At 51.1% G+C, this 18,384-nt stretch overlaps 1 protein-coding gene across 9 annotated transcripts in view; it reads right to left on the reverse strand.

Annotated features, from left to right (window-relative positions):
* Positions 1-810: 810 nt before the first annotated feature.
* Positions 811-18,384, reverse strand: part of NEO1 (neogenin 1) — a 159,068-nt gene continuing 141,494 nt past the window's right edge. For 3 of the 9 annotated variants that reach the window (XM_058846651.1, XM_058846650.1, XM_058846648.1), the window contains exons 19-29: positions 17,834-17,941; positions 14,442-14,636; positions 13,287-13,319; positions 10,051-10,119; positions 9,316-9,463; positions 7,616-7,854; positions 7,024-7,116; positions 5,022-5,258; positions 3,951-4,187; positions 3,293-3,429; positions 811-1,534 (exon numbers count right to left, since the gene is read on the reverse strand). In XM_058846651.1, coding sequence (XP_058702634.1) covers positions 1,451-1,534; positions 3,293-3,429; positions 3,951-4,187; positions 5,022-5,258; positions 7,024-7,116; positions 7,616-7,854; positions 9,316-9,463; positions 10,051-10,119; positions 13,287-13,319; positions 14,442-14,636; positions 17,834-17,941 — 1,580 coding nt within the window. In that variant the 3' untranslated portion in view covers positions 811-1,450. The remainder of the gene's footprint in view (positions 1,535-3,292; positions 3,430-3,950; positions 4,188-5,021; positions 5,259-7,023; positions 7,117-7,615; positions 7,855-9,315; positions 9,464-10,050; positions 10,120-13,286; positions 13,320-14,441; positions 14,637-17,833; positions 17,942-18,384) is intronic. The other 6 variants (XM_058846653.1, XM_058846652.1, XM_058846657.1 and 3 more) reach the window with 4 other exon arrangements.

The raw sequence follows: 18,384 nt of genomic DNA on the forward strand, positions 1-18,384 counted from the left end.
GGATTCCTTTTACCCTGGAAGTGAAGTTGCACAGGTGGGCACTGGCAGCTGGCTGGAGTTTCTCTTTCTTAAAATTTTTCTCATTTTACTGAACCCCAGCCCTTTTTTTTTATGCAGGGAAGGACAGAGCCAGGCAAGCACACAAAGAGAGAAAGAAAATCCCTCTTCCCTCCCCTCCCTGGAGCTCCCTGTTCCCTCTCCTCCCTTTCCAGGTCTGGGAGCAGCACCTGGGTCACCAACACTGAGTTTATTTTCCCATGCTTTCCAAAGTGTAAAAAAATGCATTTTTGCCTCGTTCTCAGGATTCCTGCTGGGATGGCCTGGGACCCTGTGGACACTCAGTGCTCTCCAGCAGGATCTGGGGTGTTGGCAAAGGGAAGATCCTGAATTTCCCCGAGCCCAGGGGGCTCAGCCCCAGCCCTGCAGCCTGGCTGAGCTCTCACTCCGCTCTTCCAAGGCTCCTGATCCATCTTTAAACCAACAACAACAAAACAGCTGCCAAAAGAAGCTTCCTGTAGGGTCACCTGGACAGGAGAGCCCCCATTCCCAGGGGAATTCTGTTCCTAAAGGAGCCTCTCCTTGCGCTCAGTGACCAGACACACAGTACAGCTGAAGATGTTTCCTTGCTCTTCAGTCTTCCCAATCACTGGAAAAAGACAGGAAAACAACAGGAATGAACCCTCCCCAGGATCCCCCTCCCCTTCCCCAGCTACTTCTTCCCCCACTCAAAATATTGAAACTGCACAAAAAGCGACAAACAAGGCTCTCCAATTACACCTCAATTCAAACAGACCGGGAATCTCACAGTGATGAGAGGAGAAAGTCAGGCTTTTAATAATTATAATATAAAAATAATAAAAAAAGCTTACAAAGAGCAGTGCAGCATCCCAAAAGGCCATGGATTAACTGCCAGAAGGGGATGTAATTTTACTCAGAATAAAAAACAAAACAGAACAACCCACACTGGCAATGAATTTTCATACACAATAGAACAAGCAGTCAAACTTCAGCCTAAGCTGTGGAAAACAACAGTTTCTCCCTTTTTTTTTTTTATTACAATATTTTTTTTTCCTTTTTATAAAAAAAGATAAAATAAAAACACAAATAAAATTGTACATAAATGCCAATGTCCAACACTGAAAAGGCAGGGCAATCACACCACTGAGACAAAACCTGACCAGAAAAAAAAACTAATGGCGAGTCCACTTTGCTTTTGTCCTGCTGGATCCCAGGCGAGGCTCATCCCACGGGGCTCCGCTGCAGGACAAGGGGTGACCTCGGGTCACCTCCAGCTGCTTCCTCTCCTCCTCCCTCCATTGCTCTCGTGTGCTGTCCCTCTTTCTGGGTTTTGTTTTTTTTTCTTTTTTCTTGGTTTTTTTTTTTTCCTTTACTTTTTCCCTCTGTACAATTCCTTGTGTTCCAAGGCTGAGTCCGAGACTGGCGGCGCCGCTCACGCCGTGGTGATGGCATTGAGGTCCTTCATGAGTCCTTCCAGGTGGGCCATTTCTTTGGTCAGCTCGTCTGGCTCGTAGCTCTGCGGGCAGGGAAGGGTGAAAGGGTCACTCACACAGCGCTGGGGCCCAGCAGGAACCTCAGGAACCTCCTGCTGCAGCTCCTGCCCCTGCTCAGCACCGAGCACCATTTATCACCATTGCACCCACTGCTAACGTGGCACAGGGGGGCAGCTGTGGCTCAGAGCTCCACTGTTCCAGTTTTCCTGCCTCAATCCCTGCCTTTGGACCAAGGCAGGAAGTTGAGCAGGATCTCCCCTCCTCACCAAAGCTGCTTTGGGATGGGGATCGCTGCTAAAGCCACACGATTTGAGGCTCAGCTGTCTCATTTCTGTCAGGGCTGTGGACAGACCCCGTGGTCTGGCTCATCCCCAAACCCTTCCTGACCAAGCCCTTCCCAGTTCTGAGCATTCCCAGCCCTCAGCTGCTCCTGCAGCTCCTCCTGCTTCATATCAACAGCAAAGACCTTCCAGTTCACCAAACCTCTGCACTCTACAGTCCTGTGCCCAACACATCATCTGCCAACTCCTCACTCAGTGAGTAAACTCATTCCCTAAACTCATTCCTAAAAACCCAGAATTAATTCAAAACACTGCCCAAACCTGAACTCTGTATTTCAACTTATTTACATTTTAAGACTCATAGTTGAACCAGTAATTTAATTTAAATTGGTTTTTTTTGTGCTGACTCTACCTGGCACTTAATATATTAATTGATTTCATTAATTAATGAAAGTATTAATGGCTCAATTTAAATATTACAAATTAGCTGAGGAGTATGAGTTTGGTACTGACCAAACAAAATGAATAAAGTGACAAAAGGAGTGACAGAAGCACCAAAGGACACCAGATCAAGTTTCCAGACCAGCACAAAGAGAAATAAAATCAGGAGAGTAAAAAACACGTGACAAAAGGACAATGAGGGGAAAAGAAAAACGAATTCCAAATGAGCATTTCCTGTAGCAGTGAAGCAGCAGTGAATATTTGAATATTAACAGGTAATGGCCACAGGAGCAACTCCTTGGCTTGCAGTTTGAAAGGAAAACAGCTCTTCCAAAATATTCCTTAAAAGCTGCTTCCAAAGCAGCCCAACAGTTGGCTGCACCCTTCCCAAAAGTCAGGAAACTTTCCTGTGAGAATTTACAAACAGATTTGGGATGATGGCTTGGAACACACTGGCATTAATGTCAAATGTTCCATGGGCAGTGACACTGGGAATGCTCTGCAGAGCTCAGGAATGACAATGGCACTGGGAATGCTCTGCAGAGCTCAGGGATGGCACTGGGAATGCTCTGCAGAGCTCAGGAATGGCACTGGGAATGCTCTGCAGAGCTCAGGAATGACAATGGCACTGGGAATGCTCTGCAGAGCTCAGGGATGGCACTGGGAATGCTCTGCAGAGCTCAGGAATGACAATGGCACTGGGAATGCTCTGCAGAGCTCAGGGATGGCACTGGGAATGCTCTGCAGAGCTCAGGAATGACAATGGCACTGGGAATGCTCTGCAGAGCTCAGGGATGACACTGGGAATGCTCTGCAGAGCTGGGGAAGCTGCAGCTGCAGGATTCAGCAGGTCCCCCCCTGCAGAAGGTGTTTCCCATGCAGGTTCCCAGGCACTGGAGCTGTGGGAGCGCAGAGCCCACCGCGCTGTGCCTGTGACAGCTCAGGAGCCCTGCAGAGCCTTGCAGAGCCTTGCAGAGCCTTGCAGAGCCTTGCAGAGCCTTGCAGAGCCCTGCAGAACCCTGCAGAACCAGCCCTGCCGCCCTGGCAGGGGGTACCTACGCTCTCCGAGTCCTCCAGCATCCGCGTGGTCTCCTGCACCTCGGGGGCGCTGGGCACCACCACGGGCATGGGCGGCCGAGTCCTGCCCAAGGTGCCGATGGACGCCGTCTTCACCGCGTGGACGGGGTGCCCGGGAGCTGCAGAGAGTTGGGGACACGGTCAGGCTCGGGACACTGCTCAGGGAGCTCCTGGAAGGAGCAGAGGAAGGACAGGGAAGGGAATGGCTCCCACTGCCAGGGATGGATGGGATATTGGGAAGGAATTCCTGGCTGGGAGGGTGGGCAGGCCCTGGCACAGGGTGCCCAGAGCAGCTGGGGCTGCCCCTGGATCCCTGGCAGTGCCCAAGGGCAGCCTGGACAGAGCTTGGAGCAGCCTGGGACGGTGGAAGGGGTCCCTGCCATGGCAGAGGGTGGCACTGGATGGGCTTTAAAGCTCCCTTCCAACCCAAACCAGTCTGGGATGACCCCGTGGAGGAAAAGGATTCCTCCAGGAGAAAAAGAACACTTCAATTATGGAGTGTTGGATTTGAATTTGCTCATCTATGTACGGAAAATGCCACCAACAAAACCCACCCCAGCCTCTGCCACATTTCCTCTGACGCCCACTCCTCCCTCCCTGTGCCCCCCAAATCCCCATTTTCCGTCTGTGTCTGCCTCACCTTGCTGTGTCAGCAGGGGGGTGCTGGGCAGGGCAGGGTCGAAGGGGCCCCCGCTGGGGGGCACGGCGGGCACAGCGAAGCTCTTGAGGGGGTGCGAGGGGCGCACGTGGGCCGTGGGGGGCCCCTGGGGCTCCTCCTCCGCCGCCAGGAACGGCCCCTCGGGCTCCGGCAGCTCCGCGCTGGCCACGGCCGAGGCCGCCGGCATCGTGTCCGTGCTGGGCGTGTTCCGGACCGACTCTGCAACACAAACACCCCCCGAGGGTTATTCCTGACCCGGGCTCCGGGACACAGGGACCAGGGCTCCTCCCAGGGCACCGAGCTGAGCGACTGCAGCGGCACAGGAACAGCTCCGTGCTCCTCACAGAAACCACACAACACCAAAGTGCAGCCTCCTCCTACCCCAGAGTAACAAAGCACTGACATTTCTGACTGGAACTCCTCAAGCACACAGCACTGGGGGCTCACACAGGAGCCACACCTGAAATCAGTTTCCTGACTCATGGAATGGTCTGGGCTGGAATGGAGCTTGCAGCCTCAGGAATTGTTTTCATAAAGAAACACTTTTGGCTGTGACACCTTCAAATGTTGACCTTAAGCAGAGAAGTTCAGGGTTTGCTTCATCCCAAGGTTACCCATGTGCACATTCAGCAATGCCATCGCTCTGGAATTTTTCAGAGTCCTGGAGACTTCAGTGCTCTCTAAAACTACTGCAAATGATTCTGCTCAAGGCTGGGAGTGCTGCATGGAAATCACCCCCGTTCTCTGTGTGCCCCCACTGTCGGTAGCCAAGCCTGCACCTTCCTTCCCTGCTGGTTTCAAATTGTATTAACAGGGGGAAGTTATCCCACGAGGCAGCTCAGAGTTCATCTGATGTTTCAGGTTCCAGGGCCAGAGGCTTTAGCAGGAGGAATCCCTGTTTGGAGCTGGGTATAAAACATGAATCCCCCTTTTCCAAGGACACCACCATGGATGTCACAGAACAAAATCTGACCTATCCAGGAGCACCCAGCCCTTCCAGGACTCTGTCTGGACCTAACCCATCCCTCATGGAACCCCACAGAGGAGACTGACCCGGCTTCAGGCTCCGATTTCCAGGTGTTTCCCTCACTTTTCCACAAAGCACCACCTCCCTGAGGGTCGGTCTCTCACCTGTGGAGTCGGCCCTGTCCGAATGGGACATGGCAGAGCCCAGGGGCCACGGGCTGAGCTGGTGGTGCAGGAAGCTGCGGGTTGGAGAGGCGAGGCTGCCGGAGTGGAAATGGTGGTGAGGGGGGTCGAGGGAATGGATGGGATGAGCACTAATCACAGCTGTGGATGAACACAAGACAGAGAAACACTTAACACACACACTCACACACATGGGACAGCCTGGGGACTCCCCTCCCTGCTCACTGCTCCAGCAGGGAGCCAGACCCTCCTGATTTACAGCCCAGCTTAAACCCCTGGCTTATCACACCTCAAACACGCAGAGGACAAAAAATTCACCCAACTACAGCTCCAAAAAGTGTGCCACCAACTCTTAAAGCACTGCTTGATTCCATTGAGAAGTCCAGAAGGAGAATAAAGAGAATCCAGATCTGTTATCCACATACAGTATATTGATAAAGAGGAAATGAGGTGTGTTAAACAATAAAGAGCCCTTTGTTTCCCAATATCCTTCCAGAATTTCTATGTTCCAGGAGGCAAAGAAGGAAGTCACTGGTACACACCATTAGTGCAAATTAGACTAAAATGGCACAGTGAATTATCATAATTCAGCACTCAGGGGGGAATTAATAACTCCATCTGAAGGCTCCAGGGGGTGGAAGAAAGCCATGGAAGGCTGTGCAGGCCCAGGGCTGGACACAAGGAACGCTCCTGGTGGCCTCAGCTCCTGCCAGAATGGCACCTGCAGAGCCCACACCGATGTCCCCAGTGCCATGAACCAGAGCCTGTGGCTGGAGGCCCTCGGAGCTTTCAGGAACAGGACAGAGCCCAGTCCCAAAGCCAAGCTCCAGCAGGGCCTGGGCCTGGTCTGTGCCCCCCAGGAGCTGGCAGAGAGGGGCCTGGCATGGCACAGGCACCTGCCACACACCCCTGCTTCACTCAGACCAGCTTTTGAGGAATTTAGTGTAAAACTGCATCCTCACACATGGAGAGCTGGGAGACAGCAAGGAGATCAGACTACTTAGTGTAAAACCAAGAAACTGGATGCTGCTCTTGGAAAAAGGTCACAGAAGAAGAAAATTCACAAACTGGGAAATCAGGTCATCAGGACACTGGAAAAAGTAGGTAGAGATCAAGAACACCAAGTCCTCAGTTCAGTTTTTAATTAAAGCAAAAAGAAAGTGGAAATGTAATGGACTACTCTGAAATAATTCCATAAAACTGGGGCTGTGGCAGCAGTCACCTGGCTACAGGTGGAACATGATCACAGAGCTCAGGGGAGTCAAAAGCTCAGCCTGGCTGAGCTTGGTGTGATTTTACCTCCCAGTTCTGCCCCTGCACAGGAACTCCTGAGCTGCTCACTGCTGTTCCCACACAGCATTTCAGTCTGGCTGTTCAGAGCTTCAGCCAAGTCCCTTTCCATCTTGGGGTCATTTGAAAACTCTAGATAGATTGTTCAATTCCTAAAATATTTCATAATATTTCAAATATTTCAAAATATTTCATAATAATGGTCCTTTTGGTATCAGAGAAGGATCCCAGGGCAAAGAGGTCTCAGGGAGCTCAGAGTAAAGTGAGAGAAGGCTGTGAGAGCAGAACTGCAGAGGTGAAGGGGATGGTGACTGCTTGGGCTGGGAAAACCAACACTGAGGAACCTGACAGAGATTGCAGCTCTCTGCAGCTCCCGTGTGGCACACTGGCAGAGCTCCAAGGGAATGCTCCAAGGAGCAGCCAGGCCCACAGGCTGTCCCTGCAGAGCCCCAGCCAGCTCTGGACATGCTCCTGCCCTGCCAGCCCCTTCCAACACAGCCTCGCTCTGCCCGCACCAGGAGGGCTCAGGAGCCTCCCTGAGCTGCTCCCGCTGCCCAGAACGGCATTTCCTGGGAGCAGGGAGTGGCTCCAGCAGGAATTGGGGGTGTTCACTTACGCTGAGGTGGCTGAGAATCAAAAGGCATCATCATCTTGGGCCTCATGCCCCTCCTTCCCGCCAGCGTGGACATGCTGTCCTCCGACTCGTGTCCTGAGGGGGAACAGCCGCGTTACCCTGTGCAGCCAGGCTCCGGGAACCACAGCAGCAGCAACACTCCTCCTCCCCTCATTCCTGCCCCCACACAGCCCTTGAGTCATAAACAGCCCTCTCCACCCCACTGCAAGGTGGGAAGAAGACAGTGAGGGTGAGGATTTTTGGGAACCAGAGAAACTCTCCAGGCCCTGCTGCAAACTTCTGGCAGCGCTTCAGCTCTGGGCTGAAAGGTCAGAAACAAATCCAGTGGTTTAACATGAAGTGAGATGATCTTCCCATTACTAATCACTATTTACCAAGAGAAAAAGTAATGATATAACTCTCAGATAATCCATTTCCTCACTAAAATGTGTGATCCAACCTTTTCAGAGTCTTAGAAACCAGGAACAAACCCAATTCACTACTTGGAAAATAAGGACAGAAAAGAGTAACTTAATCATTTCTCAATCAAGTGATTTCACCAGTAAAATGTGTTTCACTCCTCACAACCTCCCACCTCTGTAGGAATTCCGCCTCTGATGGATATTGCTGTCCATGGAGTTGTCCACCGGGGTGATGTCCTGGGAGTTGCGAGGGATGGGGGTGTCTGTCATGATGGGATTGGGATCTGGGGATTTATCGATGGGTTTCAGCTCCAGCCTCTCGTGATGGATCCAAAGGTCTGGAGGTTTGACATCTTTGGAGTTGCCCTTGTACTTGTGGGAGCCATTCACGGATTTGCAGGCAGCTCGTTTCCTGGCAAGGAAAGCAGGGATTTGATAATTTGATATTTGTTTCTCCCTGGGATTTCCCTCAGGTTCCCATCCAGCTGGGCACAAGTTTCCCACCGGGCAGGGAGCTTGGAATTTTGCACACAAGCCCCACTGACACCTCAAAGCACACCCTTTGCTCTGGTGCCAGGGAATTTGTCTCTGATGGTGCCCCAGGTGCAGCCCTGGCTCTGCAGCCCAGCCTTCATTAACAAGAATTAAGTTTGCAGTAATTCTGGCTGTTGAGAGGATATTGCACTGCTGTGCCCGTATCCCGGGCTCACCGAGCTCCAGCAGCAGCTGGAGAAGGAGCTGCAGCCAGTCAGGGATCCCAGGAGGATGGGAACACAGGCTTAATGACAGGAACGTTCCTTCCAGCCCAGCTCAGGCAGGACAATCCCACTGGGGAGGTTCCCATTGTGCTGAGCAGCAACAGCAAAGCACAGTGAGGCAGAGATTTGGGATGGTGGAATTTTGGGAAGGTAAAATGTAGGTTTCAGCACTCCCTCCACACTGACTCCTCACTTTGGGCCATGGCAAAGCTGGAGGAGGGGCTCAGACATGGGTAAACAAACACACAGAGCCTCTGGCAGGGGTGACTCCCAAATTCTGCTCCCACTGGAGCTGATCAGGGACAGGGATCAGGTTATTCCCTGGCTGAGGGCACTCAGAAATTGAGATTTCACAGGGTTATTTCTGCCCTGAAAATAGAACACATCTCCTGGCACTGGCCCATCCCTGCTGCCCCCTCCCAAGCACAGCCCCAGCTGCCAGGGGTGCCAGGGCTGGCTCCTCCATCCCTGCTATCTCTCCTGCAGCTCTGCAGGGTGCTCCTGCTGCACCACAGCAACTGCAGATTATCCAAGCCTGGCTTTTCATCACTTCCTTAAAAACCTGTTTTGCCTAACAGCATCTTTTCCAACTTCAGACACAGCTCTGCTCTTTCAAAGAACACTCAGAGAGACCCTGCAGGAGCCCCTCAGTGGGAGCATCACTGCTGCAGCATCAATGCAGATGCTCTGAGGGAAGAATTCAGCTACAAACACCAGGATTTGGGAGCACTTTTCTAAGGAATCCAGCACCACATGCAGATTCCACTCCACTGATCCTACTAAAAACTGGATAATGCCAAGCACAACTCGTGCACTGAACCCACCCATGCAGGAGTGAGGAGCTGCCTGAGCTCCTGAGCTCTCCCAGTTCCCAACACATGGATTGGCTCCAGTTTGGAAACAACAATTTCCCCTGGCCGGGGGGAAGTGCAGGCACAGCTGGGAGCCCTGGTTTGTGTGGAACTGATGGCTGGGAACTGGGGACACTGACAGGAAAACCCAACCAGCAGCAGCACCTACAGGCTGCAGCACTTCCAAGGAAGAAACTCTAAAGCATGATGAGGAGTGAAATAAAAGGGTTCACTAAGGCAGGCAGGGCCCCCCAGCCCCGTTACTTTTTCTGGTGGGACGTGGTGCGGCGGGTGCAGAAGACGGCGACGATGACGACGATGACGATGGTGATGATGCCCACGGACACGATGATCACCAGCAGCATGTTGCTGTCCAGGGGGGATGTGGGACTGCCATGGGGACTGTTACTGCCTGTGAGGGTTGGGGAAGGGAGAAAAGGCTCATTTATTACACAGGAAAAGCACGCAGCACCCACCAGACACCTGGAATGCTGCAGATCAGCAGGAGGGGATGGATCTCATGAGAAATGTTTGTTTCTTTGGCGTTTGCCAACTGTTTCTGTGCAATTGTTCATCTGGAAGTTGGTTTATAGATTCATTTCCTACTAAGTCTATCAAAATTTAAGTGCAGCCTACTCAAGTATCACAAAAACCTCCCCACTCCAAGCACTGGAATTGATCAGGAGCCTCGCAGGGGTCACTTGGCTCCAAAGGAAACCCTTTATCCAACACCAGGGAGCATTCCCTGAGGACAGGAAATCCCAACACACAGCACTGAGCAGGAGAAGGAGCAGGGGAGGCTTTTCCTTCCTCATCTGTTCCTACAGAATTGATTTCCCGCTCCGGCAGCCATTTCACTGGGAGTGGCTCTGGCTATGGAAATGCCGTGGGAGCTCAGCAGCAGCAGGGACAGCTCTGGAAGTGCTGCTGGAATATTCCCTGGGTGAGCCCAGACTGGCAGCAGGGTGTGGCCATGGAGGAGCTCTGCCCCACACTCACCTCCCAGCGGGGGTTTGTAGTCTGGACCCAAGTCCATGGGGCGACTCCCCTTCCCGGCAGATCCCGAGGCTGCAAAGGTTGGACAGCGGAATTTACACACACAGACACGATTCAGCATCCCTGAGTCCTGCTTCAGAACCTCCCTGAGCCCCCAGGAGCAGCTTTTTCCCTCTTTCTGTCCTTACAACACAATTTGGCTTTGCACAGCACCTCACTCTCCAAGGGAAGAACCACTTCTCCAAAGGAGCTCTTTAATAGTTCCCCAGTTATTCTTTTCCTAATTAAGCTCAGGAGCCTCTCCTAATTTCACCTTTAAAATGATAATAAAGCCCATTTGCAGTAAGGCACAGGTAAATGTTGAAGAAAATGGTTTTGCCACATTTGTGCTGAGAGTTCAAGGAATTATCCAGGTGTCTTTTCCTAACTCTCGATTCCAGCAGCCGAGGGAGACTGGAAATGGGTGGAGGATCCCAAGCACAGTAAATGTAATATTAAGGCCTTGCCTATCCATTAAAACTTGCTTTCAGCTCCTCCCTGTTCTTTCCTGTGCACCACAAGTGACAACAAAAGCAGCACAAAAATGGTTTTGATGAAAGCTGAGGGAACGATAAATTAGTTACATCCAAACCTGGTCCTTGCACTCTGTGTTTTCATTAAAATGCACTAATGAAAAATTAATGACAAAAACACTGGAGTAGGGGAAACACTCAGCAATGGTGCAAAGAACAATATTCCCATGGTTACAAGAATCCAGAATATTTTACACATTTTCACACTCTTCTATTAAAAAAACCCAAAAAAGTCAAGCAGTGTGGCAGTTTCACAGTGAAGAGAAGGATTTTTTTCCGTTAAAAATCCCCTTTAATCAAGAAGTATTAAGTGTTAAAGGACGTGTAACAAATGGAAACTGAACCTCAGGTGAGGTCCTGTGAACCAGCCCCTGAAATAAAGATAAAAGGCAAAGCCAGGCAGGGGCAGGGCCAGGAGCAGGGACTGGAAGAGAAGTTTACACACTTTATGTGCAATGGATTTGTGTCTGTCTGGCCATTCCACCTGTCCTGGAAACCCCCAGGGGGACTCTCAGAACCCCCTGAGGAGAGGGGAACATGAAGATGCAGCAATATTTTGGGAGGGCAATCAGCCACTGAGCACTTCCAGTGTAGCAGCTGCAGCCTTAACACAGGTGAGGTGATGGAAAAGGGGATGGACACACACTTCACATCCATCTTTCTGCTTTATGGAAAACAGGTATTTCCAAAAAGCTGAATGTCAGCCCATAAACGTGGCTGGGAACAGTAACTGTGCAGATATAGAATGAGAGATATAAAATATACTGCATTTAGGCTTCCAGGAAATATCTGACAGAGCACTGTGCAGTGCTTTGTTAAAGCAGCACCGTGAAAAAAACACATGGAGCCTGTTAACAACAAATTAACTGATAAAAATGAGAATTATTCACGAGGAATGCAGTGAGTTCTGCTTGGCCAAGGGCAGCTCAGTGTCCTGAAAACATCATGAAAGAGAAGGGAGAAACTGAGCTCAGCAAGGGAGAGACAATGCACAGTGATCCTCATGGAACCCATGTCCTCCCTGACTAATTTAGGATGAAATTTAGGTACCCAACCAAGTTGCTTCTCAGGATCCACAAGTGAGCTATCTCCTAAACCCACAGATCAACAGTTTAAACCTTTAATAAATTCCAGGGAGCTCCATCTCTTATGCAGTGTCACCTATTTTAAGGAACAGTTTAAGACAGCACTTGTTGGAATTGTTTTCCATTCAGCTTGTGATCCTCCATGTTACAATATATCCACTCTGAACATTTTAACTGTGGGTGGCTTCAGGATGGGCTCACTCCATCAGAGACCTTAATCTGAGCTTTAGGCTGAGGCCAGTGCAACCACTTGAAGCCTGAGAGCAACAGCCCCTGAGTTCTGCCCAAGCTCTGTGCTCCAGAAGGGTGTGGGAAAACAGAATCGTGTGCTGAGCTCAGGAGGAAAACATCAAAGCAGACAAAGAGAGAAAAGGACAGAACCATTGAGGTTAGGGAGTCAATCCCACTTGGTTTTGCTCCCAGGCTGAGTAACCTGCTGGCTCTTTCCTGCAGTTCAGTGATGCTGTGCCAGGGCAGCTCCTCCTGCACTTCCTCAGTCTTCCCCTTTCCCACATTCCAGCCACTGCCACGATTTCAGCTCTCCCAGTGTCCTTACAGGAATTCTCAAACAAAACTCTTGCCTTTGGTGATTATACATGGCAGGATGTGGTAAGAATTGATCATGACTAGGAGAGCTTGTTGCTTTAGGATGAAACACTGGCTGGAATGGGGTTGGAGCAGGGAGAAACTGAAATCAGCAACTTTCACCTAAAACCCTGTAACCTTCCCCAGATCCATCCCGCTGCAGGTGAGCAGGACAATGCCACTGGAGCATCCCCAGACAGCCCAAACCTCAGCCCCACCTCCAGGACACAGGGATGGGGAGCAATTGACTCCCTGACTGCCCCTGCTAGCAGCAGCACCTGGTACAGAGTAAAAGCACATTTAATAAATTACTCCAAGCACCACGCTGAGGAGCCAAGCGAGGAGCAGCTCCCTCAGAGCCCTTTTAGGATCTCTTTAATTGCATGTCTAAGCTGTTTGCCAATGGCCTTTTTAACTCATCCCTTCAGACTAATTCTCCCCCTTTTTATGGGGCTTGTAGGTTATTTGGAAGAAAGCAAGAAGTGCCCTGGGACATCCACCTCCTAATTCAATGTAGGAAGCTCAAAGCTCCCATTTTTCAAGCAAACATTTTAAAACCTTAAGGCTTTTAGGAGCCAGTGCTGGGCTCCTCAGGAGAGTCTGGGCTCCAAATGAGCTGACAGGCAGAATCTCTCCTGCACAGAGCTTTCCAGGGCTTCCCTGCCTTTATTATGGAATGAATCCTCGCAAGCAGCACTTGTGCTAACCAGAATCCCTTTGATCTTCCACCCCCTCGGATGTGGGCAGGGGCTGGATGGGGCATCACTGGCTCCAAAGCCATTCCTCCAGAAGGATTCAGCTCTGGCACAACCCCCATGGCCCTTCAGGGACACCTCACACTCCTCCCACCCACAGCCAGCACCTCCAGCTCTCCCTGGCAGCACAGCAGGAACTCGGAGCAACAGGCTCCTGCTCCACTTAAAAAATGTCACAGCACATGGACAGCAAAGCACAACAGTGAGGGATGGAGAGAAGAGAAATGTGGCTGTTCATTTACCTTGGTCATTGGGCATTTTATCTGAGGACTCAGCTTAGTGGGGCAAGCACAGGGAGGAAAAAACAAGAGACACATCACAAGGCTTGAAGGAGTGAGACAGAATTCCAAGTTTCCCACAGCACAGGATGCAGCTCTTGATTCTCAGCACTAAAACTCACGTGGAGAAGTGTCCAAGGCCAGGTTGGACAGGGCTTGGAGCAACCTGGGCTGCTGGAAGTGTCCCTGCCCATGGATGGGCTGTAAGATCCCTCCCAACTCAATTCTGTGATAGGATTCTATGATGGTAAGCTCATTTTATTTTTCCCAAGCTCTCTCACATTTTATTCTTCACTGCTTACCCATCACCATCAGTTCCTGAATTAGGGGCCTGCTGCATCCCACAAATTCCCACTGCCCCATCCCATTCCCAGAAGCAGATGTGACACACAGGACCCGACTTCCACTGCAGCCAGCCTGGGTTTGTGACAAGGGACCGGCCCAGAGGCTCCTGAGGAACAGCTGGTGAAGCCAAGAGCTGAGCTCCAGCCCTGGGATTCCCTGCTCCACACCATCCCAAGCCCATGGCAAACTCTCCAGCCCTGGGATTCCCTGCTCCACACCATCCCAAGCCCATGGCAAACTCTCCAGCCCTGGGATTCCCTGCTCCACACCATTCCAAGCCCATGGCAAACTCTCCAGCCCTGGGATTCCCTGCTCCATGCCATCCCAAGCCCACAGCAAACTCTCCAGCCCTGGGATTCCCTGCTCCATGCCATCCCAAGCCCACAGCAAACTCTCCAGCCCTGGGATTCCCTGCTCCACACCATTCCAAGCCCATGGCAAACTCTCCAGCCCTGGGATTCCCTGCTCCATGCCATCCCAAGCCCACAGCAAACTCTCCAGCCCTGGGATTCCCTGCTCCATGCCATCCCAAGCCCACAGCAAACTCTCCAGCCCTGGGATTCCCTGCTCCACACCATTCCAAGCCCATGGCAAACTCTCCAGCCCTGGGATTCCCTGCTCCATGCCATCCCTAGCCCATGGCAAACTCTCCAGCCCTGGGATTCCCTGCTCCATGCCATCCCAAGCCCATGGCAAACTCTCCAGCCCCAGAGCTGCCCTTCCCAGGGGCCAGCCCACGCTCCTGGCCCTCCCAGCACCTCGGGGCCAGGCTACCTTTGGGGGTGCGGAACTGCACGGCCTCAGACATGGGCCCCATGCCCTTGGAGTTGCGGGCCTGGATCTTGAAGAAGTAGGGAGTGTCCAGGGTGAGCTCCTGGATCTGGTGTGTGAGCCTGTTGCCCACCACGGGCTCGATGACCCAGTCGTGGATCTCGGCGTTGACGTCCGTGCTGTAGTAGATGATGTACCCTGGCAGGGGAAAGCCACGTCTGTCCGTAAAGGAACCCTCTGGAAATGTTCTGTTTGCCAGGGAAGCACCAGGGGCTCCCCAAGTGTGCTCTGGCAAACACTAAAACCATGCTCAAATATCAGCCAGCCCTCCCATCTTCCCTCAGAACTGCTCAAAATCCATGGTAAGAGAAAACAGCCATTTAAAACATCAAGGTTATTTCTGATGACCATTCCCTGAATGTGGACAAATCAATATTTCCATCCCTTTACCTATTTATAGATCAAAGAAAATAAAGCTACCATTATCAAAACTTCCTCAAAGAATTAATATATTATTTAAATTACATTAAAACAACGAAACATTCCCACACACAGTGAAACCACTCGTGTTTGTAATGATTTCATTATTATTAACAAAGGCAACAAGAACCTGAAGAGAACTGAGGCTGCCCTGCACATCCCAGAAAAAAAGGTATGGGAAGAGTTTATGTTCTGATATTAAAATACAGTGAAATCACCAATTATCTAGTAAAATCTTTGCAACTTTTTTATACAGAAACACAGATCAGCATAAAATAAAGACTTGAACCTCTCCATATTTATATACACATAGAAAAAAATACTTGAATCTGTATTTAAAATGCATTGTATATAACACAATATACATTATGTATTTTCATATATTATTTCTATATTTGTATCATTATTTATATCCATATCTAGCTTCAAGTATTTATTTTATATGTAGCATATATGGAAATACAAAATTTTATAGTATTATATATCTGTTATATAGATATCTATATATCTATCTCTGTTGTGTATCTATAGATCTATCTGTAATATATTTATATATATATAAATACACACACACACACATATATATATATATATATGAAGTGATGCTAAAAGCATTCTAACAGTCTAGAGGCACAAGTAGTGAATTAACTAATTAACTTTAGAGTGTCCTAATTAGTCAGCAGCTCTAACGATGCTCGAGCACGTGGCTCAGCATTCCTGCCCATCCCATGCCCAGCCAGTGAGGCTGGAGCTGCAGTGCTGAGCATTCCCTGGACAGGGGCCATGGAATGACATCAGAACTTGGAATTCTGGCACCACTGACAGCACAGAGTGAGTTAATGAGTAATTAATTAGTGCCGAGCCCTTGGCTAACGAGGCTGCTCCCACCAGAGGGCACTCGGACCCCACATCCCAAAAACTGCTGGGCTCTGGGAATGGGAGCTGGGCTTTGGGAATGGGGAACTGGAGCTGGGCTCTGGGAATAGGAGCTGGGCTTCGGGAAAGGGGAGCTGGAGCTGGGCTCTGGGAACAGGGAACTGGAGCTGGGCTCTGGGAATAGGAGCTGGGCTTCGGGAAAGGGGAGCTGGAGCTGGGCTCTGGGAAAGGGGAACTGGAGCTGGGCTTTGGGAATGGGGAACTGGAGCTGGGCTCTGGGAATGGGAGCTGGAGCTGGGCTCTGGGAACAGGGAACTGGGCTCTGGGAACAGGGAGCTGGGCTCTGGGAATGGGGAGCTGGAGCTGGGCTCTGGGAATGGGAGCTGGGCTCTGGGAATGGGGAACTGGAGCTGGGCTCTGGGAATGGGAGCTGGGCTCTGGGAATGGGGAACTGGAGCTGGGCTCTGGGAATGGGAGCTGGGCTCTGGGAATGGGGAACTGGAGCTGGGCTCTGGGAATGGGAGCTGGGCTCTGGGAATGGGGAACTGGAGCTGGGCTCTGGGAATGGGAGCTGGGCTCTGGGAATGGGGAACTGGAGCTGGGCTCTGGGAATGGGAGCTGGGCTCTGGGAACAGGGAAATGAGCTCTGGGAACAGGGAAATGAGCTCTGGGAATGGGGAACTGGGCTCTGGGAATGGGAGCTGGGCTCTGGGAAAGGGGAGCTGGGCTCTGGGAACAGGGAACTGAGCTCTGGGAATGGGAGCTGGGCTCTGGGAATGGGGAACTGGGCTCTGGGAATGGGAGCTGGGCTCTGGGAATGGGAGCTGGGCTCTGGGAATGGGAGCTGGGCTCTGGGAATGGGGAGCTGGGCTCTGGGAATGGGGAGCTGGGCTCTGGGAATGGGAGCTGGGCTCTGGGAATGGGAGCTGGGCTCTGGGAATGGGAGCTGGGATCTGGGAATGGGAGCTGGGCTCTGGGAATGGGAGCTGGGCTCTGGGAATGGGAGCTGGGATCTGGGAATGGGAGCTGGGCTCTGGGAATGGGGAGCTGGGCTCTGGGAATGGGGAGCTGGTGCCTGCTGCACTCAGGCTTAGCCCTGAATCACTGTTTTAGCTCATTTTTAAGCTGTTAACTGCTGCTTGTGCAAAAGCTGATAAATACTGAACAGTTCTGTCCCAAGGGTTTCCCTCTTTGCCAGGGGATGTTGGGGCTGGACAGTGGGAAAATGTTGCCAGCCCAGTGCAGGTAAATGCTGCTCTCTGTAGCTGTTTCCTCTCCCTCAGTTGTGCCCCAGTGTGAGACATTTGTGCCCCTCACTGGCAGCCAAATCCTGCACCAAAGGCTCCTGGGTCTCCAGTCAATCCTCCTTTCCCATGGAAACATTTTGCTGCCTTTTCCCAGGGATTTAATCAGTTTTAATCTCCTGTCCAGAGCCTGGGCTCCAGTCCTGCTCAATCAGGGGGTGTCCCAGCTTTGATTCTGCATCATGGTTAATTCTGAGCTCAGACCCAAAACCAGACAACATGCCATTAAAACCTGATTTCAGCTTTAAAAGTGGATTATTTCAGAAAGCCCTTCTAAATGGGAATCTGAACAGAAATTATAGCAGGGAATAAGCAATTATTACTTTCTGAAAAGCGATTATCCTATGTGGCAGCGATGCAGTTCAAGGTAAATAACAGTTTACTCCTAATGATTCAGTCAGGGGAACAAAAAACTGCTCTGAAGTCTGTTCTGTGACACAAAAATGCCACAAAGATGACAAAGAGCACTGGGATGGCTTCTCCTAAATAAAGTTCTGACAGCCAAAGGCACTAGGAGTAATTACTGGAGGAGTGCTATCAGAACAGCACAAGCAAAGGTTACAGAGATATTTAAACTTTCAGTTGGATTTCTGACTCCACTTCCATTTCCCACTGCAGTCAGTTTGCATCTGAACAGATTCTGCTGGAGTACAGAAGGAAATAATGAATGTGAGCTTGTGCAGGGCCTGGCCAAGCAGGCAGGGCAGCCCCAGGCCTGGCTCCCTCGTGCCCCACCTGTGATTTTGCCGTTGGCCTCGGAGGGCGGCTGCCAGTTGACGATGATGGTGCGGGGCTTGCCCTCCTTGCTCACCACGGTCACGTCCTTGGGGGGTGAGGTTGGCACTGAAACACAAACCCAGAGTGTCAGCAGCTCTGCCTGCTCTGTCACACCTCTGAACCACCACCTCAGGGCTCTGGATCTTCATCTGATGTGCAATACAATTATATCTGGGTTATTCTCTTTACTTTCATAAATCCCCCCGTCCTGCAGTGTCTCACTGATTCACCCCCTCACTGGCCAATGCCATCCAGTGTCTCTGCCTCCAGCCCATATGGAGCTCCCCCTTTCCAGAGCACTTCTGGCACCAGATGTGATCCATGACTGGGCATCCTCAAAAGCCTGGACAAGCGGGGCCAGTGATTCCTCACCTGAATTTCTGCAGTCACCAGAAAAATCCCACAAACTGTGAACCATACATTCTGTGTCAGCAGGCATCTGAAATATCTCCCTGTTTGCAGGTTTATGATGGGACTCAGACCCAAAAGTGCCCATTTGCCACTTAAAT

The sequence above is a fragment of the Poecile atricapillus genome, chromosome 11 (assembly GCF_030490865.1).
Source record: "Poecile atricapillus isolate bPoeAtr1 chromosome 11, bPoeAtr1.hap1, whole genome shotgun sequence".
Taxonomy (NCBI): Eukaryota; Metazoa; Chordata; class Aves; order Passeriformes; family Paridae; genus Poecile; species Poecile atricapillus.